The following is a 23,564-nucleotide window of genomic DNA, read 5'->3' on the forward strand; positions in this document are numbered from 1 at the left end:
CTCGTTTCTGTATTTCTTGTGGACGTATTGACCACACTATTAAATTTTGTCCGGTCGTCTTTAATTTCACGGATTTGCTTAAATGGGATTTAAATGTTGAACAACAAGCCTTGGTTCATATAAGGCTATAAAACCTAACTATTCTGATTCTTTTAAAGTTCTTTTTTTTTTTTTCTAGAGGTACAGGGAGGGAAATGGAATCTTACTTTGCTCTCACTCAAAATCATGGAGATCATGATCAAGGCTTTTGTAATTTTAGTCCAGACGAGGAACAAAACACCCCGGTGGCCCCCCTTAAAGATTCTTTTGGAGAATTACTTACACATTTATCTCAAGCCAAAAGATCTAAGATGATGTTACCTGATGGACAGGTTACAGGAATCACAACGAACTCTTTCACTATGGATTTTGTGCAGGTAGATAAGGCAGGACCGTCCAATTCTAGAGGACAAGGGCAAGAAAGGCGACGGAAAAATTATAAACGGTCATCTCGCTTAAGTACCATGGACTCTCAACTGGAAAGGGATTCGACACCCTCAATGCCGACAGAACCATGAGTTGCCTTGCCTAGAATTGTCGGGGTTTGGGGAATGCTAAGACAAAGGCTACTTTACATCAATTCCTCGGGTCTACCAAACCCATCTTGGTGTTCTTATCTGAGACTCGTTTATCTTCTTTTAGTTTTATTCCTAATTTTAGCCAGTTTGGTCTTAATAATTGTTATCCGGTCCCTTCAATAGGTAGAAGTGGCGGATTGTTATTTCTTTGGTCTAATACTATTAATGTTTGTTTTCATTTTTCCTCTCCCAACTTAATCCATGTTACTATTAAAGATATGGACAATAAACCGGATTGGGATCTATTTTGTATTTATGAACCTCCGCGGGTCCAAGATCGATCCCAATTTTGGACAGACCTTCTTGTTCGTATTCATAGTACTTCGAATCCTCTCTGTTGTATTGGAGATTTGAATAATATTGTCTCTTCTCAGGAAAAACGGGGTGGTTCTGGCCACACCTCGTTTGTTAATCAATTTCGTTCTTTCATCGACCAATCGGGTCTATTGACTTAGGGTTTAATCGTCCGACATTTACCTGGACCAATAACCGTTCTATTCATCATTTAACCAGAGAACGGTTGGATAGAGCCCTCACTAATTATAATTGGTTATTGGAATTCCCAGATGCTGGTTTATTCCACCTACCTAGGTATAATAGTGATCACGCGCCTATCCTTCTTAAGTTCAAAGTAGCAGGACAAGTTTTGCAGACCATATCTAGATATGAGGTTTTCTGGTCTAAACATGCCAATTTTAATGAGACTATCCGTAAAGGATGGGATGAGAGCGTCGACCCTTTTCATGATAGAGTTTGTCAAGTTAAAAATGCTCTAGCTATTTGGAGTAAGTCGGCCTTTGGAGTCCTAAAAGATAGAATGAGGATTCTTCGTAATAGACTCCAAGATATTCAGACTCATTCCCCTACCACCTCTTCTCTTATTATTGAGAGTGACATCTAATAAAAACTTATGGGTTTAGAAGAGGTGTACAGGACCAAAATGGAGCAACGCTCTAAACTTAAGTGGTCTCATAATGGGGATAGGAACTCTAAGGCCTTTCATTTGGCCATGACTCAACGCCGGCAGAAAAATAAAATTCAACAAATAACTCTTAATTCTGGTATTACTATCATAGATGAGAAAGAAATTGCTAACGAACTTGTGTTGTTTTTTCAGAATTTATTTCAGGCAGAGCCTATCGGCCCATCCCCAATTGAGATCATGGAAGCATATAAACTGATACCGAACACGGAAATGGGCTACATCTCTAGAGCTCCAACTTCGGAAGAGATAAAGGAGGTGGTTATGGAAATGGGTTCTATCAAAAGCCCGGGACCAGACGGTCTCCCCTGCCATTTTTATCAACACAATTGGGACTTAATAGGTTTGGATCTTACCTCTTATATTCAAAATGTTTTCTCCACAGGCAAGATAGACCCCGTTATCAACAACACCACTTTGGCTCTTATACCGAAAGTTAGAAACCCGAGTATGGCCTCTGATTTCAGGCCAATATCATTATGCACCTCAATTTATAAATTCATCACTAAAATAGTGGCTAATCGTATTCGACCATACTTGGAACAATGTATTATGTGGACTCAGAACGCTTTCGTCCCTTCACGACAAATCATGGATAATATCATTATCACTCAAGAGATCATTCATTCCATGAACAAGTCGAAATCCAAAAAGGGGGGCTTCTCTCTTAAAATCGATATGGCTAAGGCCTACGATAGGGTTAATTGGGACTTTCTTATTAGAGTTTTGAGAGCCACTGGTTTTTCAGGTCGTTTCTTAGACCTTATTTTATCATGCATTACTACTTCTACTTTTAGCATACAGGTCAATGGGCAATTCTATGGGAATATCGTGGCTTCTCGGGGTCTTAGGCAGGGGTGTCCTCTCTCCCCCTACCTTTTCCTTCTTATCTCTCAATCTCTCTCTCTCTCCTTATCAATCACTATGAATCAAATGGTTTGTACAGTGGCTACAAAATTAATCCCTCTAGTCCTAGTATCTCTCACCTTCTCTTTGCGGATGATCTCATCCTCTTTGGGACGACCACCAATACAAATCTCACAGCCATTATCAATATCATTACATCTTATTCAAACTTCTCTGGACAACTTGTTAATTTCGATAAATCTTCCATCTTCTTTGGTAAAAGAGTGTCTTCAGATATTCAAGCTCAATTCACGACCACTCTTCAGGCTCCAAGAATGACTAATCAGGCCAAATATCTGGGTTCCTTTCTTCTTAAACTAGGTAATAGGATTGATAGTTTTTCCTGGTTAACAGACAAATTTCAAAAAAACTTTATCAGGATGGAAAAATAAACTCATATCTCAAGCTGGTAGAACTGTTTTAATTCAATCTATTCTAGGTGCCTATTGCACTTATTCTTTTAGCTACCAACAAATACCTAAGCAAGTGATTCAAAAATTGGAACAGTCAGAAAGATGCTTTTGGTGGGGTCATACAACAACAGAGAAAAAAATTCATTTCATTAATTGGGACACTATCTGTTCATCAAAAAAATATGGTGATCTGGGCATAAGGGCATTATCAGAAGTAAACAACTCTCTCATTGGTAAGATGACTTGGAGGTATCTAACTCAACCTAATTCTATTTGGGTTAAACTTTTAAATTCGAAATACATTAAGTCTGGTGATTTTTGGAGTACTAACAATCCATCTTCAGCCACTCCTTTTTGGAGAGCCATTCTCAAGACTAGAAATACTTTTGCTACTAACGTTCTTTGGCAGGTGGGTAATGGTAAAAATATACAAATCATTTCAGATCCTTGGTTAGCAGATCAACCAAATAGACGACCAACTATCATTGAAGAAATTCCATATCACATTAAACAGGTAGCAGATCTCATGAATCAAGATAATAATAACTGGGATCAAGACATTATTAGAAAGTACTTTGATCAACATACTGTCGATGCTATAAATTCGATAAGTATTAATCCTATCACATATTCAGATAAACTACTTTGGACCGCTTCTGAAAATGGAAGTTTTTCTTCCAAATCTTACTATCAAGATATCAGGGAGAGACCTATATTAAACCAAAATGTTCAGGATTTCCCTTGGAAAAAACCGTGGAAGTATCAATCTATAACCCCTAAGGTCCTTCTTTTTATTTGGAAACTTCTTCATGATGGATTAGCTACTTTGGGAAATTTAGCTAAATTCGTTACTACTATCCAACCTTACTGTAAGTTGTGCAATACAGGTGAGATTGAATCTATTACCCATCTGTTTGGGTCCTGTCCTAAGTTCAGAGATCTCGTTAACACTACTAATAATAATAGTATCATCAACTTAAGTGTGGATCCAATTCAGAATATGAAAGATCTATTAAACAGGGGTAAAAATGGAGAGGAAGATTGGAGAATTTATACTCATCTCTTATGGGGTTGGTGGAAGGAAAGAAATGCATGGTTATTTAGCTCCATAAAACCAGATCTGAATCGCTGCTGGTGGTATGCAAAGAAAGAGGTACAAGTTCTAACTCCTCTGCCTAATATTTCTTCTGATTTCCATGACGAACAGGATTCACAATGGCAGCCTCCTCCTCCTTCCAAAATTAAAATAAATGTTGATGGAGCTTTCAAACCACCACATGCGGCTGCAGGAGTAATCGCTCGAAACCATTTAGGCGAGATTTTAGGGACGAAGAAGATTGAGTTTCAACCGGTTTCGCCTCTTCACAACGAGTTGAAGGCATTCGAGTTAGGGTTTCTTTTAGGTCAGGAGCTGGGACTTGATGCATTTATACTCGAAGGTGATTGCCAATCAATGGTTGAGATGCTTACAGATTCGGCTTGTCTACCTCCGTGGCGATTATCCAAAGAAGTAGAGATGTTTCGTGGCCTAATATCTACCGTGGATATTAATTTGCAATTCTGTCCCCGTATTTCGAATATGGAGGCTCATCATTTGGCGAAATCAGCCATTAGTCCCTCACTAGAGCTTATTTAGTTATCTAGTCCTTTCAGTTAACTTTGTCATCCTTGTAACAGTTATCTTATTCTTGTTTCCTTGAATTTGTAATATACATTGGATGGTTTATCTATTTGAAAGCTTTATTCAAAAAAAAAAAGATTATGAAAAACTCTTTTAAGATACAGGTTCTCAAAATTTTGTTTCACTCCTGCTTGAAACGATCATATTTTTTTTGCGATTTCGTCATCTCTTATGAAATCTCATACTTTTCATAAAATATTATAAACTATTGTACTACTTAATTATTTATTCATAATACATTATTTTTAAGTACGTTACTTTTTCCGACTCATCACCACGTAAGAAACACACTTGTATAAATGTCATTTATGTTAAATAGACCTTCCGTCAATTTTTTTGTGGACAAAAATTTGGTATCCATTTCTTAACAACAGATTGGGTTAATTGTCCAAACCCTATAAGAAGAATTATATTAAATGTGAAATTTTTGATACAAAATCAGAATTACACCCCTTCTAACAAGCTAAAGAATATTCTGACAAAAAATACACCTTGAGATATATTAATATTAATATTAATGATAATAAAACAAGGCTAAATAAATTCAGAGGAGAGATAAGGCGCCGTTTGTGAGTGTGATAGGCGCCTCCCTCAAGGCAAATTCGAGGGAGAATTTATAACTGAAGAAGGCGCTTTTAAGACTTATAGAGGGTGTTGTTAGAACTCTCATATCAAATCTAACTTTGCTGCAAAATTACGCTAATATTACATTTATTTATCTACCGTCGGTTCCTTCCATTAGTATTTAAGACGTTACCATTTATTCAGTCGAGGCATTGACAATTCAGTAGCTCGGATTTCAACTACCATCTTATAACCTAACGATCTCGATGCACAAACTTCAGCAAATCCGAACCGTTCAACATTTCCTTCCTATTCTCGGTGGGCCAAACAAATATCTTATTGGGTGACATATATTAATTTCAATAGCCCTAGTAGTACCGTATCAGCAGTCAATGATTTCTCGCGCATTTTCTTCGTATTGAGTTGGAAAGGGACCCGGGAGAGGAAATGGCAGTTGCAAGCAAGAAATGGTGAACCAAATGGGTGACGGTGGTGTTGGAATCCATTAGTAGGAAAAAAAAAAGAGTTTCTCTCTCTAACTTTTCTCTCAGATCTGACGATCTAATTCGAAGTTCTTTCTAATTTCTTCTGGTTAATGGAAAATGGAGTTTTTCGACAACTTACCAGCTATGGATCTAATGCGATCAGAGAAGATGACGCTTGTTCAACTTATAATACCTGTTGAATCTGCTCATAGAGCCGTTTCTTATCTCGGAGATGTTGGTCTTCTTCAATTTAAAGATGTAAGTATTAAAAAAAACCTAATTAGATCTGATTGATTTAGCTTTTGTCTTAATCGAACTTGAATCGTTTGATTTGTGACATTCGAGTTCATTTAGTTGAAATTTGTAGTCTAGATATGTTTGATTTGGATCTAGTGTTGATGAATTCGGTATAATTTTCTATTGGATTGTCATATTGATGATTTTTGTTTTTAGGTTTTCTTTAAATTTGGCGGTTTGGTTTGTTGAACTGTGTGAGTTTGATCCCGTGGAGTGTTATTCTGTGGATATGATTGATGATGATCCAAAATGTATTAGTTTCGTCGATTTAGTTGTGAATTAGAGGGGCATAAACATCTAATTAGAGAATGTTCTAGATCTTTTAAGTTGGGATTGTTGTTTGTATTTAAACACCAGATACATGTTAGAGCGAACAAAACAAAGGGGTCATCTTTAGGATTTATAATTCTTAGTGTGGATATTGCTATTGTTTGGGATGGCACATAGATTATCTGTTTAACGCCAATATTGGACTACGACATTATGCATGAAATATACAAGTAGTAATAGTAAGTCGTAGATTTTTTCCGCGAGCTCTAGAGGAGGCTAAAACTGAACCACAAAAACTGATTGTAGTTACTTCGATAAGGGTGCATGGTGAACTAACGAAAATTGTGATTCAATATTCGTAGAATGGTTCATATGAATCATATTTACAACAGTTCCGGCTTGATGTTTATATTATATGTGTGCGTGTGTATGTGTGTGTGTGTGTGTGTGTGTGTGAGGAGGGAGAGAGAGATGCTAGTATACTTGAGGAGATGTGGAGTAAGAGGAAGATTGTAAGATTCTATAATTGAGGGGGGTTTAAACATATAGTTTAGTGATGTGTTTAGAATGGGAATTTAGCAATCATATGTGGGAATGTGATTAATTGGAATAGAAATTCTCTAGACTTGTGAGTGGCAGTGGGTTCATAGTAACATAGACAAGATTAACGACAAGGATTATAACTTTTATCAACAAAGAGAGAGAGGAAATCTGATAAAGAGTTTGGGGTAAGTAAACTTTAGAAGACATTATTAGTGAGAAGTCAAGAGAAAAAGGGTTGCTGACGTGGTCACTATGTGGGCTTAGCATGGCATTCGGAATGATGGAGATACCATGTTCGGAATGATGGAGATACCATGTTCGGAATGATGGAGATACCATGTCAACACGAGAGGGATCAATTACTGATACATGTTTTACATATAAACTTGTAAACTATGAAAAACTTCCGAAAAACATTCTTTTAACTATTTGTTATATAGAGCCCTTTTAAAATATTTATTCAGTTTTCATGCACTTTGAAAAACTTTTGATTTAATTATAGTTTTTCTGGAAAGGCGTTTGTTTAAGCTTCTTATATGATTATATCGATTATGCAATGACATTCCGATGCTGTTTTGTTTGTGGCAGCTAAATGATGGTAAAAGTCCCTTCCAGCGCACTTTTGTGAATCAGGTACGAGAAGTTTGGATGGATTTTTTTACTTCTTAAGTCTGGAATTCTTTCGGAACAAAATGTGCAATTAAACACTTGAACTCCTTTTACATTCTAGCGCACACACATTGTCTATTAAACCAATGATCAATTTTTACCTGAGTTTTCTTATTTCTGAAATGTTTTCTTAAAATTTTCCGTACAATGTTATAGATAGTCACATCTTGAAGCTATTTGTTAGGTAAAAAGGTGCGGAGAGATGTCGCGGAAGCTTCGTTTTCTCAAAGATCAAATTAGTAAGGCTGGTGTAGCAACTTCCTTTCATCCTGGCTTGCAACCCGGTATAGAATTGGAGGATCTAGAGGTTGGACTACTTGTTCTTATCTTTTCATCTGATGATTGGAGGAACCAGGGTTCTCTTTCTTCATCAGGCTAGCTTTATATTTCCTCTTTTCTATATTCGGTGCTCATAGCTGAAAATCATATTATTATTAGGGAATAGTGTGAGGATGAACTTCTTGTGTTACAATAGCTTAGGTAAGAAATCTAACAGAGATTATTTATTCTGAATTTGTTTGGTTTCAGAGACGACTTTCGGACCATGAGACAGAACTTATTGAAATGAATGCCAATAGTGATAAACTACGACAAACTTACAATGAGCTTCTGGAGTTCAAGATGGTACTGCATAAGGTGTGTTCTTTGTTTGACAGTGATAATTATCTGGTGACTTGTTGAGATTCAAAAAGAAAAGAGAAAAGGTTAAAAGTTTCTTTAGCAACTTTACATGATTTTGTATTGGTAGGAAGTAGACTGCTAAGAACTTTAGACAAACCTTGCATTGCTTTCTTTAAATACTTTAGCAAACGTTGTTAACACTTATTACTAACAGGCTTAAGTTACTTCGTTAATTAGAGTATGTAAGTGTATTGTGCATATATAAATGACCCTCTAGTTGTTATTGCATATAGTTTCTCGTATCAGAGCAATCTGAGTTAATTCATTTCCCTCATTACTGACAAATTCTAACTAGCTACAGCTGGTAATTCGGTAATGACTGTAGTCACTGTACTACATCCAACGCTTCTTTTGAAAGTTTGATTCTTTGTTAGTTTATAAAAATTCGTGGATCCCATATCTTCTCATATTGTATAAATTCCAGGCAGGTGACTTTATTGTTTCAGCTCCAAATGGTTCAGTTGCGCAAGATACAGAATTGAATGAAAATGTATTTTTGAAGGATGACTATGTGCAAAATGCATCATTGCTTGAACAGGTATCTTCTTGACTTATTTTAGTCATATGCTTAGTTGCACTAAACTTCCAATGGTATTTGATATTTCAAATTGAATCCGGTTCACAGGAAATGAGACCGGAGACATCAAATCAAGCTGGTTTGAGATTTATTAGTGGAATTATCTGTAAATCTAAATCTCTCAGATTTGAGAGGATGCTATTCCGTGCTACAAGAGGCAATATGCTTTTTAATCATGCGGCAGCTGAAGAAGGTGTCTTGGATCCAATATCGGGGGAAATGGTCCGCTTCTTTCTTCCAAGATTTCCTGAATCCAGTTATTAGCAAGCATTTGATTTACGAAATGTTTTTCCGTTGGGATACGCTACCATCTTTATGGTTGCTTATATCGTCTCATTTTCTTCCTTTTGTGTTTGTAACAACTCTTCTGATTTGTGCAGGTCGAGAAGACTGTCTTTGTAGTTTTCTTTTCAGGGGAGCAGGCAAGAAATAAAATACTAAAAATCTGTGAGGCATTTGGTGCAAATTGTTACCCTGTGCCTGAAGATATAACCAAAAAGAGGCAGATAACTCGAGAGGTATGCATGATGTTTCCATAGGCCAACTATTCCTATTAATGTCTATCAGGGTTGTAAGGAGTTACTTTGGCCTAAGAGACGTTTCTCCATCATACATGTCTGGTCAGGTTATATTAGAATCTGATGGATCTTGTTGTAACATAACCTTGACCTTATGTATAATTTGATTATGTATTGTTTCTAACTTATATTATTAGGTTTTTAAATTTTGGTTGTAAAGCTTGCACAGAAACATATTGGAGTGAATCGGCAATTAGTTTGTGACCTTTTTCCAGATTAGTTTCGTGACTTTTGTCTGAATCAGTAGTGACCGTCTCACTACTATGAAATAGGTTGAGGTATCTTATCCTAACCTGCTTTAATTGGCTCAATATTTTTCTTCCAGGTTTTAGCCCGATTATCTGAACTAGAAACAACTCTAGATGCTGGTACTCGTCACAGAAATAAAGTCCTTACTGATATTGGATTTGACCTATGGAAATGGACAACCATGGTGAGTAAGATTTATCTACTCTGTAGTTTGTATATCATTATCATGTTATGTCTAACAAAATACTAGTAGTATTTTGAAATATAGATCTTCATGAGCAGTAAACAGTTGTGATATATTCTTATGTGGTGTTCTGTTCTAAAGTTACCGACTTTTTTAGGTAAGAAAGGAGAAAGCTGTATACGATACCTTAAATATGCTGAACTTTGACGTGACAAAAAAGTGTCTTGTTGGGGAGGGATGGTGCCCGGTGATTGCGAAACCTCAGGTCACTTTCTTGTTACTAACTATAAATTTCGCTAGTGCCTGTTGTAAACATTATACTTATTGTTAGCTATTGCATGTATTTGTGATGCAACAGATTCAAGAGGCACTGCAACGTGCGACAATTGATAGCAATTCACAAGTGGGAATAATATTTCACATGATGGATGCAGTGGAATCACCACCTACCTATTTTAGAACCAACCGCTTTACTAGTGCATTTCAGGAAATTGTTGATGCATATGGGTATGTATCTTGATCTATATATACAACACTCCTATTACTTTTAATGGATATTATGTGTTCTAGTATAACTTTCCGAACCAAAACACATCTTAAAAAGGTAGCGTTTTTTATCTGGTACTAGTTTTTAGCGACTGGAAAAGACAAACTTCTATATTGTTTCACTTATTATTCAAGTTGATTTTATTCATCAGATGTAGTGGTTTTTGATTGCTTATAATGTGGGAATTATTCAATAGATGACTATGATATCATAACATTTTTACAATCTTGTTTTGCAGTTTTGCTAGATATCAAGAAGCAAATCCTGCAGTATATACTGTTATTACATTTCCATTTCTCTTTGCCGTAATGTTTGGGGATTGGGGTCATGGCCTCTGCTTATTGCTGGGTGCATTAGTTCTAATAGCTCGTGAACGGTCACTTGGTTCTCAGGTCTCTCTTCTTATTAGTGCACCACTTATAACCTGTTGCGTGCGCATATTAGTGGATTCCTTTACTTCGTATTTGACTTGTGGTTCTAGACTTCTAGTGATTCATAACTTCCTGTTTTTTTTTTTGTAACAGAAACTCGGAAGCTTTATGGAAATGGCGTTTGGTGGACGTTATGTGCTCCTTTTGATGTCTCTGTTTTCTATCTATTGTGGTTTAATCTACAATGAATTCTTCTCTGTTCCTTATCATATATTTGGTGTTACTGCTTATAAATGCCGAGATGCTACGTGCAGGTAAGTGTTGTTGAGATATTAGTGTTTCTAAATCGCAAAACATCAAAGAACTCTACCATCAGTATGCTTGAATTTCCAAAAGACCAAGTAAATAAGGGAAAAAGGAAAAGAAAAGAGATCAGATGCTGATTTTTTTTTACTTTCATTGTTAAATAATATTAACATGGGAATGTAATTCCAGTTACGGATCTTGTTCTAGAACAATTTTTTGCTCTAAATTTAGATCCCATATGATTCATTTTGTTTATGATACTGCATTCTGTGGAGCGAGTTGACCAACAAACATTGTGATGGCGTTATACTTTTTTTATTATAATTTATATCATTAATCATCCTAACATTATAGCTCCTATGGTTAACGGTTTCTGATCTAGTCAAGTTATTTTCCTGTGATCTCATCAGTGATGCTCATACTACTGGTCTGATCAAATATCGTGATCCTTATCCGTTTGGTCTAGATCCTAGCTGGCGCGGAAGTCGATCAGAGCTGCCTTTCTTGAACTCACTAAAAATGAAGATGTCTATTTTGTTTGGTGTGACTCAGATGAACTTAGGAATCATATTAAGTTATTTCAATGCAAGATTCTTTAGTAGCTCAATAGATGTAAGGTACATTCTTTTTTTTCCTTTTTCTTTTGATTTCCACTCCTTTTCATAAAGGACAACAGAAAAGACAACTGATTTTTTTCGTTGTCTGCAGATATCAATTTATACCACAGATGATATTTCTTAACAGCCTCTTCGGCTATCTTGCTCTCCTCATTGTCACGAAGTGGTGCACAGGCTCTCAGGCTGATCTTTATCATGTGATGATCTACATGTTCTTGAGCCCCACTGACTATCTCGGAGAGAACCAGTTGTTTCCAGGCCAAAGACCACTTCAGGCATTATCTCTATTCTTCTTATACTTGTTGCCAATGCCAACATTCAGATACTTCGCCCTGGATTTATGTTTTGTTAATTGCTCGATATTCTTCTCGCAGATTTTGTTGTTGCTTTCGGCTCTAGTTGCTGTTCCCTGGATGCTCTTCCCAAAGCCTTTCATTTTGAGGAAGCTTCATTTGGAGGTATTAGTTACTAATCTTGAAATTATTCGATATATATAGATATTTCTTTCTTTATCATGCTCAAGCAGTAAACTGCTTTGGTCAGTAGAGTGCTAGAATCACTAGGGTATTTACTTATAGTCTTACTCGGCACATTGACGAGACAGTATGTACCTCTGATTTCAAATCATTTAGAATTTCGTAAACAGTTGGTGAAAGTATGTGGTCGGAACGATTCCACGTCAACTTCTAAGTCAAACTCTAGTAAGTAAGACTGCGGGTGAAAGGAGCATTTTGCTGTTAGGAATTCGGACTGATATTAGTTCTTCAGTTTGGCAATTTCTCCTAAAGCTCAAAAAGTTGTGATCGTTACTAATATTTTTCCTTGAAATATCTGTAGAGGTTTCAAGGTCGTACTTATGGATTACTAGGGACCTCAGAAGTTGATCTCGATGCTGAACCTGATTCAGCAAGGGGACAACATCACGAAGAGTTTAATTTCAGTGAGGTCTTTGTGCATCAAATGATACACTCTATTGAGTTTATTCTTGGAGCAGTTTCAAATACTGCATCTTACCTTCGGCTTTGGGCTCTAAGGTATCATTCCCCCCATTCATTTTGATTTCACTATATTATCGTAATTTCGCTTATATTTACTGCTTTTAATGATTATAACAGCTTGGCTCACTCGGAGTTGTCAACTGTTTTCTATGAGAAAGTCCTTCTCCTTGCTTGGGGGTAAGTTTTAAATTTATTATGTCAAGGGTTTCAATGGAAAAGAGCATGGTGTTTCACCTTCAAATAATTTTTTTTTTATAGACTTCAACGGTGATGATTTCAGGTATGACAACCTCGTGATTCGATTGATAGGGCTAGTGGTTTTTGTATTTGCCACTGCCTTTGTATTACTCATGATGGAAACTCTAAGTGCATTACTTCATGCATTACGTCTCCATTGGGTAGAATTCCAAAATAAGTTCTACTTCGGCGATGGATACAAATTCAGGCCATTCTCCTTCGCTACCTTGGCCGATGACGAAGATTGATACACTTATATTCCCTTAAAAAACGCTGTTTTATTTCCAGTTATCCGCAAGCCAAAAACACAGTAAACAGAAAAGCACCTACATCGAATCTCGAGAGTAGGCTTCGTTGGGTCATTTGAAGTCCGTCTCGGCTGCCACAGAGGTATTTCTCTCTCATCTCTGTGCCGCTGTTTTGAAGCCTTAACTCAACTTCGAAATGTTAAATTCGCTATGAGTATAGAAGAGATATCTTGCTTTTGTAAATTTTGCTATTTGAGGGTATTGATAGGTCCCACCCATGTAACTTTTTTTTTTCCTTCATATCTATGTAGTTGATGTGGCCGATATGCATAAAAATCCTATATCGAGTACTTAGCTTGTTATTTTAAATTTTTGGAGCTGGGAAAATGAGATTAAGGAGCCAGGAGAGGAAAAAGAAACAAAGAGAAAAACTATGTATCCTCTCTGATGCTAGTGTTGTCAGAGAAGCAGATTTATTGATTTTTCATAGAGCATGTCTTTCATATTTTATAGAGCATTCAGTTATTAATATTCTATTTACATACACTGTTATTTCAGGTTTATGTTTTCTCTTTAAGTTTGGAAGTTATGTGTTTTATCTCCTAAATCAAGTTTCTGTGTAATTAGAATCCGATTAATCAACCTAAAGGTTTTTTTTTTCCCGAGAAATCAGAAACCTGAATGGAGGCCTGATTTGAGTTGAGTTAGATTTCAGAATGTTGTCTTCGTGTCACTAGTTTGAATGCCTGGTTTGGGCTGGGTTTTGGGTCTATTTTAATTAGGAGATTAAGATTTTAGTGGTCATAAGATAAGGAAAAAACCACTTTCAGCCAACAGAAGTGGACATCTAAAATGTTTAATATGCTAAAGCTGGGTGAATCAGCAGGGGGTTCACACACCTTTAAGATGGGTTGAAAGCGGTTGAACTGGCCAAATTCAAACCAAGTTAAGAAGATTGGAACCACAAAAATCTAAAAAAGTAACATTTGATTGGTTCCATATTTTTGTCAAGTTTGGCTAAACAAACTTGAACCAACAAATTGGGCTTGTTGGCTCTTTGATCTGATTTAGTTTTGGCCACTGTATGGCTTGTCTTCAACAGCCAATCCCTGCATCGACTGGTTGTCGTTTCAATCCAAAATAGTCGACAAGCTATGGCTGCTCACCCTTACCTTCAAGGTATCTGCATAGGATGTAAGTATTAATACGTTGATAGTGTTGAGCGATATGATTGGAAAAATTGACAAAAGTACTCAAGACTCCAAGCTATGGCTGCTCACCCTTACCTTCAAGGTATCTGCATAGGATGTAAGTATTAATACGTTGATAGTGTTGAGCGATATGATTGGAAAAATTGACAAAAGTACTCAAGACTCCACATTGGTACGCGAGAATGCATCACTAGTGATTTTGAGTAGACAACTGAACGACAACAACGGAATGGGGTTCTCAATAAGTCGGAGAATCCAAAATGTAACGCCTTTTTTTTTCCTGAAATGTCAGCTTGTAATGGGTATGATTATGTGTCTCGAACCATCCACCTAAAAGGTGAAAACCAACTTGGTTGTTAACATGGGTAGGTTAGGGTGGGAATCGGGCGGGTATGGGCACCCGCGGGTAATTCTAAGTCGGGCTCGGGCGGGTCGGGTAAGTTTCTCCTCTGCCCACTCGGGTTCTCGGGCGGATTCGGGCGTGCTTTTCTGAAATCTCCTGTGATCAAAGTCCGCCCAAGCCCACTAAAGCATCGGGCAAGTCGGGCTTCGGGCAAATCGGGCATCGGGTTTCTTTATCTGATATTTTTCTACCAGATCAGGAAACTCTAGAAATTTGATATTGTTCAAATAAGCTTCTCTAAACAAATTGATACCAAATCTTTACAAAACTTATAAATCAAGAATGAAAAAAATACTCAGATTCCGTAACATAAGAAATCAACAACTGATATAGATCTATATATGCAAACATGAGACTTGGTTGTCTTCCACTTTTTTTCTTGTCTTTGTATGTTTCAATAGTTCTTCTTTGTTCTTCCTTCACATCAAAATAATCTTAAAATTTGACCACTACATAGAAATGGAAGATGATCCCAATAACTTATTTAATAGAGAAGAAGGTTGGCACAAGAAGGTCTAGTAAATAAGAGAGAAACGGCTAGAGAGACAACGTAGATTCTTTTTCTCTCTCTATGCTACCGAATTTTTCAGATTCAATGTGGTAAACTATTAGGGTTGCTTCAATGTGTAGTTTATATATCTTGGGAGAAATCTTAAATCTATTTGGGCTTTATAGTGAAGTATAATCGACACTCAAAGTGATTGGCATCTATAGGCACCCGTCGGGTGAGCATATCGGGCTCGGGTATGGGCGGGGTGGCGGGCAGAGCTTTTCACCCGAGCCCGCCCACGAAAAATCATCGGGCTGGGCGGGTAGTACCCATCTTCGGGCGCGGGCGTCCATGGACATTGTCGGGCGCGGGTAAACGTGACGGGTATCGGGCTTTCGGGTAGAATTCCCACCCCTACCGTAGGTATAATTGTTGTTCACTTTCGTATAAAATCGACAGCTTTAAGTAATATTTGTCAGTTCTATTTGATGAAAGTGTCTTGAATACGAATTAATGTTCAACCCTTTTTGCGAGTAGAGAAACCGTTTTCAGGGCCCGACTTGAAATGTTCAATCCGATTCGTTTTGTTTATATTTGTCCTAGTCTTTTACAACGTTTATCAATGTAAAGGGTATGCATGTAATTTCGGAGTTAAAAAGAGAGGCGGAGAGGCGATGGAATAAGGGTTCTCGCCTATGGGGTAAGGGTTTTCAGTGAGCTATATGAACTAAATCCGAAGAAATACATTTGTAAATTATCCTTCATTCATAGTGGAAATCATGGTGTCATTGATCCTAAAATGTCGAGATGCTCCGACGCAAAACTTGGAACAATAGATTACATGAAAGTAAGTTGCTTTATGAATAGAAATTCAAAAAGTTACTTCTCTACTTATATTAGCATTATAAATATGAGAGATAAAGAGATGGATTTAATACAATAATCAAAATTAATGAATGAAGAAGCCCCAAGAAGCTCACCATGAATATAAATAGGTAAGCAAAACATGACCTCTTTACAGCTCATTGTCTTCTTTTTTGTTTCCCTTTTGTTTAATAAGATAGTAGTTTACATCTCAAGTTGAGATTCAAAGTTAGGGAGAATGAATGAATCTTAATTATGAAATCCCATGTGAAAAAATGAATTACAATTATTTGGAGAGAGAGAGAAGAAACACATTTGATGATAGAATCAGATACAGTTATTAGTTGTGACTTCTTGGTACACTTGGTGAGCTTTTATCCTCCTTTCCTAAACCTTTCATCAATTGCTTCTTCCTTTGGTACCTATTATTCCACAGCCAAACAAACTATTTCTATATTTCAGTTTAAAGATAAGTAAAATCAACATCGTATAAAAACGGATGGGGAGTCATTCCCTTTTCTGCATTTTCAGAGGATCGTCGAAAAAAAGTCTATTTAACCTAATTATAATAAGACAAAGAAGAGTGAGGAGAAATTGGATTAAATGAATATACAATCTCAAATTCATCTCTTCCTTGGTGTCTTATTACTAGTGAGATTATACTGGAGGTAAAACAAAACTAATGGTGTGTTTGGTTGCAGGATTCCTAAGTAGGATTCCTATCAAAAGTGAAATTTGGTAGGAATCATAAATCCTTGGTCTGTTTGGTTACGAAGAATCCTAGGACTCTTGAATCCTAAGGATTTCTAATTCCAAAATTTGTATTGGACCAAAATCTCACCCTACCCCCTAGGATTTGCTAGGATTTTGGATTAATGAACCTAAATTTCAAACTTGAAATCAACAAAAATTTATTTCCTTCTACAAAATCATTATTTTTTTTCAAAATCATTGTTTTTTTCAAAAATAATATTTTTTCTAAAGACGTTTAAAGATAATTAAATCATAGGATTCTTAGTTGTCAAACAAGCCAAAAAATATTACTTGGATTCATGAATCCGTGGAATCATGAATCCCAAGGACTCATGAATCCGCAGATTCAAGATTCCGCCATCCAAACACACCATAAGTAAATTCTAAATAGAAGTAATATGTGACTTGTTTGATTCACTATTTAATATATCGAAATTATCGAAAATACAAATCGCGACAAACCACATAAAATTTCTGCAGTATTTTCTTGTTTTCAGGTAGTTTTTCGTCCAAAAGTAAACTCCAAATAAGAAAGTAGAAAGCCAACCTGTGTTAGTGGCAGACATTTGAGGAGGCTTTGAGATGAGGGCACCACCAGGGACAGGTGTCATGGGTCCGGCAACCCGGGCAGGAACTCCCATAGTCTGCGATTGATGGTATCCATAATATGGATATACTGGCATCATCGTCGCGGGTCCTTGTCCAGCTGGAGCTGGATACATATAGGCCCCACTACCATAGCTTAACTTCTGTACTCCTCAAACATAAAAACACAAAGTCAACGAGATATTTCAGAAAAGTCAACAAGATTTTTGATCCAACGGCCAAGGATTGGCAATCAATCTGGATAAACACTTACCTGGTTGTAGTTGTATCCAGTGGCGATGTAAGTTGGAGAATACCTAAAGAAAATAGAAAATTTATGTAAAGTTGGGGGGTTTTTAGGTAAAATTACACATCCAAGATGTTCAAAATTATAGAGCAAAGATCAAGGGCTGAAAATTTTGGAGCATCAAAATTGATATATACCCATAAGCAGGCAATGGGATAGCATGATGGTGGTAGTAGGGAGAAACAGGTGCTCCGGTTGGGTAGTACCACTGACCCTGACCCTGACCTGCTGGTACTGCTGATGTGGACCTTGTCCCACCGTTAGATCCTTGACCTAATTAAGAAGAAGTTCATTTTTCATCAAAACCTCCCTCGTCAAATATCAAATAAAACTAAAATAAAATGTGAATTACACCCTAAAATTTCATAGCAATTAATAATTCCATCGGCTAACGGACATGTCTAACAGTTTCTTCTAAAAAAAATGGTCTGATTAGAATTCGAGCTTGGTAATTAAAGAAGAGTAAATCATATCAAACAGACACATACTAAACATAAGTTTCTCTGTGTTCTTGATTACGGAGAGAGTTAAAAGAACTAAACAATAAACAGCGTATAAATGTACCTTGTTGTTGCACTTGTAGAGGAGGTGGTGGTTGTTGTTTAGGTCGACGTGCACCAAGAGAAGCCAAATTACAATTAGCTCTACGCCCGTTAATCATTGGTGAGTTATCTTCGCACGCTTTTTGCGCGGCTTCAGCCTCCTTAAACGTCACCTAACAAATATCAAAATTGAAAGAGAAAAAGAATGAGGGACTTCATTTAAAGAAAAAAAGAATAAGGGACATAAAGGAAATGATAAAAGAAAGTCAAATTTAAAGACTTACAAATCCATAGCCCTTGGATCTAGAAGTGGACTTATCACAAATTATCACAGCTTCCAAGATCTCACCATAAATTTCAAAGTGATCCCTCAGAGCTTCTTTAGGAGTCTCCCAAGCTAATCCTCCAACAAAAACCTTAGTCAATGTGGTGTCTCCAAAATGTGAGTTGATATGGTTGTTCATCTTCCTCCTTGTGATTGATGCTTTAAATTAGCTGCAGGTAGAGAGAGAGAAAGTTGCAGGTAGAGAGAAAGAAAGAGAAAAATTAAGATGAAGAGGAGAATTGGGTATGGTGGTGGAAGACATTAAAGGTTGATTATATAAGGTGAAGAAAGATAGGTAGTGGTGGCACAAGTGTTACAGCTTGGGAATGAAATATAAAATTATAATGGATGAGAGAGAGAGAGAGAGAGAGAGAGAGAGAGAGAGAGAGAGAGAGAGAGAGAGAGAGAGAGAGAGACTTTGGGGGTAGCCATGAACGTGCTTTGATGTCTTTTTCCTTTGTCTTTTAGATTTCTTTTTCTAAGGAAAAATTAATTTCTTATACACTGACAGTTTTTGGAATGGGGGTTTATTATCAATATGTGACTAACTTTCTATATCTCACACATTCACTGATCATTCTTCGTCGGATTTCTCTGTGGGGTTTGATATCATATAGTATTTCTAAAGAAATAAAAGAAAGAGTTAATTTTCTAAAGAAAATTTTCCGGCCGTCGCCGGAAAAAACAAGAGTGAGTTGGGGAAAGAGAGAGAGGTGAATTGGAAAGAGAGAGAGGTGAGTTGAAGAGAGAGATGTGAGGTGGAGATAGATGTGAGGTTGAAGTGAGGTGGAATTTCATGTGTTATAATTAACTTTATTTTGTAAAAATATATATAGAAAGGGTACTTATGACATTTACACTAAAAAAAGTGAGGAGAGGCTATAAAGGAAGCTGATCACAAAGTAGGGGGGCAAATAGGAATGAACTCTAAAAGAATTACAATCATAAACAACTTTTATCATATCTCATCAAAAAAAAAACTTTATCATTGGTGCAAGTATTTCAATAATTTTAATTAGGTTATTTTCCAAATGGTCCCCTACTTTATGACCAGCTTCTTGTGTAACCTCCTACTTTATTAAAAATATCCAGATGACCCATTTTTTTCGTTACCGTCAAATGTCCGTTAACTCCCTCTCCTCCATCTCACTGCTACGTCATATCTCTCGTCACCTCATCATCTTCTACTATAAGATTGTCGGTCGGTCAAAATTTACGGCTACCTTCATACTTAAAAATAATAAAAAAATTTCTATCTCTCTCTCTCCACTAGGGTTTGGGAAAACCCAAACCCTAGATTTGGTCTGGGAAAAACACAAACCAGATCTGTTGAAGCTTTAACGGTTCGTTGAAGCTTCACGGGATTGAAGCTTTAAGAGATCTAGCGTTTGGGTTTTCCCCAAACCCTAGTGGAGTGAGATTTTTTTCTCTTTTTTTTAAGTATGAAAGTCGCCAGCCGGTCATCAGAAATTTTGACCAGCCGACGACCTTATCGGAGAAGATGATGAGGTGGCGAGAGAGATGACGTGGCAGAGAGGTGATGAGATGGAGGAGAGAGAGTTAACGGACATTTGACGATAACGATAAAATGGGATCATCTGAGTATTTTTGATAAAGTAGGGAGCTATGCGGATGCTGGTCATAAAGTAGGGGTCTTTTAGAAAGTAACCCATTTTAATTCTCCATGTAATTTGTGTTTAGGATATTGTCTAAAATTTAATTTCTTGCTCTTTTAAGAACCTATAACGACGACGGTGATAGTGGTGATGGTTGTGTTGATGTTGTGAGGAAGATGAAGAAGAGATGATAAAAAAAAAAATTGAAGGGGTGCGTGATGAAGGTCATCGGAGAAAGTTCTCTGGTGACTATCTTCGGCTGGAAAAGAAGGATAAGGTGGAGAGAGTTTAAAATGAAGTGGAGAGAGAGATATGAAGTAGATGAGATGTAGTAGATGGGGGAATAGGAGATGGAGGTGGACATTAGTGCCTTAACATTTCTTGGGGTTTAATGCCATTTGAGCCGCAAGGTATTTTTTAAACTAATTAAAATTTCTATTAGTCAAATTGAATTGACAGACACTTACCGAATCAAATTAATCAGTTCGACACAAATTAGGGACTAAACAGGAACTGACCTTAATTATATTCCACATGACATCTCAGATTGGTTGTGGGCCACCAGGGATCCTATCGAGTAATCGTGATCACCGCTTCCTAAACTTTTCGATTTACTTAATAATTTTACAAAATCTCAACCATATTCTGCTCTTATTCTTCTATAATTCACTTGGGCCTAACATTTGTGGACCAACAATTCAACACTTTTCTCCATATCCTATGGGTGGTCCCTCGACACAGAAATACACCCATGGATAACTAAATAAAATCGGGTTTATACGAACTTTTGTAATTTGGATTAGTTACATTATTTTGATAGTTAATTGACAGACTATACTCAATTAAAATTGGATTTCACCATAAATAAACTAGCTTAAAAACCTACTCCTTTTTTATCATTATTTGAAAAATTATTTTATTGATATGTACTCAATAGTCATTGCATCATTATATAGCTAGATTCTATTAAAAAAATAGTCTTCGAATACACAAATAAGAGGGATGAAAAATAGAAGCTTGAAACGTGTAGTAGGTACACTTCCCTTAAAGCAATATTTGCCCCTTCTCAATCGAGATTACTTGGGTACAAGACAAATTGTTTCCTAGGATATGACAAATCTCTGTGAAATTACACCAAGTAATTTGTGGAGATTTCATTTAAGGAGCATTAGAACATATTGAAGATGGTAAAGGTTTTCGACATAATTTCAACATAGTTTTTTACAATCACATAAATCTGTTTTAGAAAAAAATTAATTTATGGAAAATAAAAAGACCCTTCTAAAGTAAAATCATTTTACAAAAAGATATATATCTCCATATATTTTTACCAAAAGACATAATTCTTAGAGATAAAATTCAAATTCAAATCTTTGAAAATAAGTTTCAATTTTATAAAAATAAGTTTATTAATTATTTGTCTAAAAATTCTAACAGTTTCATCGTGAACATATTACATAATGAATAAAATAAGTAGAATTACTATCATTTCAAAGACATTTTAGATGCAAAGCGGCAATATAAAGACTCTTAAGACATTTTTATTAGGCACGAGAGTCCATTTATTCATAGGTACCTCTGACCAGGGACGGATCCAGGATTTTCACTTAGGGGGTGCGGATTTATATACCTAATCTTTTTTGAGTTAATTCCTATATGGCCCCCTACTTTGTGACCAGCTTCCTTTATGGCCCCCTTTTTTTCGTAAATTCAAATATGACCCCCTATTTTCATGGAAATGTCCTAACTACCCTTCTTTTAAATCTTTTTTCAAAATAAAATCAAAGAAACAAACATAATTCCACCTCACTTCCCTCTCCGCCACTTATCTCTCTCCACCTCACCTCTCTTCCCAAATCATCTTTCTCTCTCTCCAACTCACCTCTCTCTCTCTCTCCACCTCACTCTATCTTCTCCGATGAAGGTCGCCGGCCGAAAAATTTTCCGGCCGGCGACCTTCAACCTAAAAAAAAAAAAAACTCTCATCTCTCTCTCTCTCTAAAAACTCCGGCGAAGGGGGTTCCCTTCGCCGGAGTACGGGTCTGTTGTCTGTTGAAGAACAGACCCGATCTGGTCTGTTCTTCAACAGACCCGTACTCCGGCGAAGGGAACCCCCTTCGCCGGAGTTTTTAGAGAGAGAGAGAGAGATGAGAGTAAAAAAAAAAAAATTCTTTTTGGTTGAAGGTCGTCGGCCGGAAAATTTTCCAGACGGCGACCTTCATCGGAGAAGATAGAGTGAGGTGGAGAGAGAGAGAAAGATGATTTGGGAAGAGAGGTGAGGTGGAGAGAGATAAGTGGTGGAGAGGGAAGTGAGGTGGAATTATGTTTGTTTTTTTTTATTTTATTTTGAAAAAAGATTTAAAGGAAGGGTAGTTAGGACATTTCCATGAAAATAGGGGGTCATATTTGAATTTACGAAAAAAAGGGGGCCATAAAGGAAGCTGGTCACAAAGTAGGGGGCCATATAGGAATTAACTCATCTTTTTTTTCCAAAAAAAACAATTAACAAAATATTTGTATTCATTAAATATTAATACATCAACAATTACAAACGCATTAATCTCACAAGAGTTCATGTGTTTGAAATGTTCTGATAATCGACTCATTATCAATTTTACTAAAAATTTATTTTCAATAAAGGCTATTAAACTATCATTCAACCACGAAACACTCATCTTGTTTCTTAAACGTTTTTTAACTAGTTTCAAAAAAGCTCTTGCAATAGAGACAGTCGCAGCCGACAAAGCTAGTGCTAAAGTGATAAGTAAATGAACTAAATAATATGTTTTATTATTTCAACAAAAAAAATAATATGTTTTATTTCTCTTAGTTTCCACCAATGTTCTAGCAAGAGCTTCAATCTCATCCAAATTTGGAAAATCATCCTTCTTCCTCGTACCGTAAATGTAATTATCAAGCTGAGAACTAAGTCGCAGTGTCAAGACTAATGAAATCTGACGGATAAAATTCAGCAAGACGCATCAACTTACTTTTGACGAAAAGGACAAATTCTCTAGATAGACTCAAACATGTCATACAACAGAACAACTCGGTACTCTTGAAATGAATTCAACTTAAAAATGGGTATAAATACATCTATAGAAAAAATACATAAATTGCATATGGGGGGATTCAATCTCACGACCTCACACTCATAACTAAAATGTAACTCATGCCCTAACCACTATGCCAAATCCATCTTTGTGTCAATATCACATATCATTAGATAAATATATACCTATATTAAAAAAGATATTTACTACTATTATTATTTTTCGAGAGTATCTATGGGGTGTGGCCGCACCCCTGCCTCTGACTATTCTCGAAGTTTAATAAATCCTGGATTTACACAGGGACCAAGCCAATTGAAAAACTATTAGGATGTAAGTTTTCTCCTTCTTAAGTGGTGTGGAGATCAAACTCATGATTGGACTTTAGACAAATCACT

At 36.5% G+C, this 23,564-nt stretch overlaps 2 protein-coding genes across 4 annotated transcripts; one reads left to right on the plus strand and one right to left on the minus strand.

The window, feature by feature from the left end:
* Nucleotides 1-5,320: 5,320 nt before the first annotated feature.
* Nucleotides 5,321-13,525, plus strand: LOC147564747 (V-type proton ATPase subunit a1-like). The gene is made up of 18 exons (XM_086649798.1): nucleotides 5,321-5,906; nucleotides 7,347-7,391; nucleotides 7,612-7,734; nucleotides 7,956-8,063; nucleotides 8,533-8,646; nucleotides 8,734-8,907; nucleotides 9,066-9,203; nucleotides 9,589-9,696; nucleotides 9,854-9,961; nucleotides 10,055-10,203; nucleotides 10,482-10,635; nucleotides 10,768-10,928; nucleotides 11,331-11,537; nucleotides 11,629-11,812; nucleotides 11,912-11,995; nucleotides 12,375-12,571; nucleotides 12,653-12,712; nucleotides 12,816-13,525. The coding sequence occupies exons 1-18, from the start codon at nucleotides 5,766-5,768 to the stop codon at nucleotides 13,018-13,020; spliced, it is 2,460 nt and encodes an 819-aa protein (XP_086505924.1). The 5' UTR covers nucleotides 5,321-5,765; the 3' UTR covers nucleotides 13,021-13,525.
* Nucleotides 13,526-16,054: 2,529 nt separating this feature from the next.
* LOC147564748 (putative RNA-binding protein ARP1) lies at nucleotides 16,055-19,305 on the minus strand. 3 transcript variants are annotated; one of them, XM_086649740.1, is made up of 6 exons: nucleotides 18,460-19,305; nucleotides 18,198-18,348; nucleotides 17,771-17,906; nucleotides 17,601-17,643; nucleotides 17,289-17,490; nucleotides 16,055-16,433 (listed from the first exon to the last, which is right to left on the minus strand). In XM_086649740.1, exons 1-6 carry the CDS (start codon nucleotides 18,637-18,639, stop codon nucleotides 16,414-16,416), a joined length of 732 nt encoding a protein of 243 aa, XP_086505866.1. In that variant the 5' UTR covers nucleotides 18,640-19,305; the 3' UTR covers nucleotides 16,055-16,413. The 3 variants fall into 3 exon arrangements, with proteins under 3 accessions (XP_086505866.1, XP_086505861.1, XP_086505855.1); XM_086649735.1 differs by having other exon boundaries at nucleotides 16,055-16,410; nucleotides 18,460-18,966; XM_086649729.1 differs by having other exon boundaries at nucleotides 16,055-16,667; nucleotides 17,113-17,490; nucleotides 18,460-18,936.
* Nucleotides 19,306-23,564: the final 4,259 nt, after the last annotated feature.

Source organism: Eschscholzia californica, unplaced genomic scaffold (genome assembly GCF_041429995.1).
Source record: "Eschscholzia californica isolate CP2 unplaced genomic scaffold, dmEscCali1.0.p SCAF_1, whole genome shotgun sequence".
Lineage (NCBI taxonomy): Eukaryota > Viridiplantae > Streptophyta > Magnoliopsida > Ranunculales > Papaveraceae > Eschscholzia > Eschscholzia californica.

Bases quoted from the DNA above. Each gene is read 5' to 3' on its own strand.
- LOC147564747 (XM_086649798.1), top strand. From the start codon at position 5,766: ATGGAGTTTTTCGACAACTTACCAGCTATGGATCTAATGCGATCAGAG. The intron at 10,204-10,481 runs GTATGTATCTTG...CTTGTTTTGCAG, and splicing joins GAAATTGTTGATGCATATGG to TTTTGCTAGATATCAAGAAG. The intron at 12,713-12,815 runs GTAAGTTTTAAA...TGATGATTTCAG, and splicing joins GTCCTTCTCCTTGCTTGGGG to GTATGACAACCTCGTGATTC.
- LOC147564748 (XM_086649729.1), bottom strand. From the start codon at position 18,639: ATGAACAACCATATCAACTCACATTTTGGAGACACCACATTGACTAAG. The intron at 18,349-18,459 runs GTAAGTCTTTAA...GATATTTGTTAG, and splicing joins GATCCAAGGGCTATGGATTT to GTGACGTTTAAGGAGGCTGA. The intron at 17,907-18,197 runs GTACATTTATAC...CTTCTTAATTAG, and splicing joins TCTACAAGTGCAACAACAAG to GTCAAGGATCTAACGGTGGG.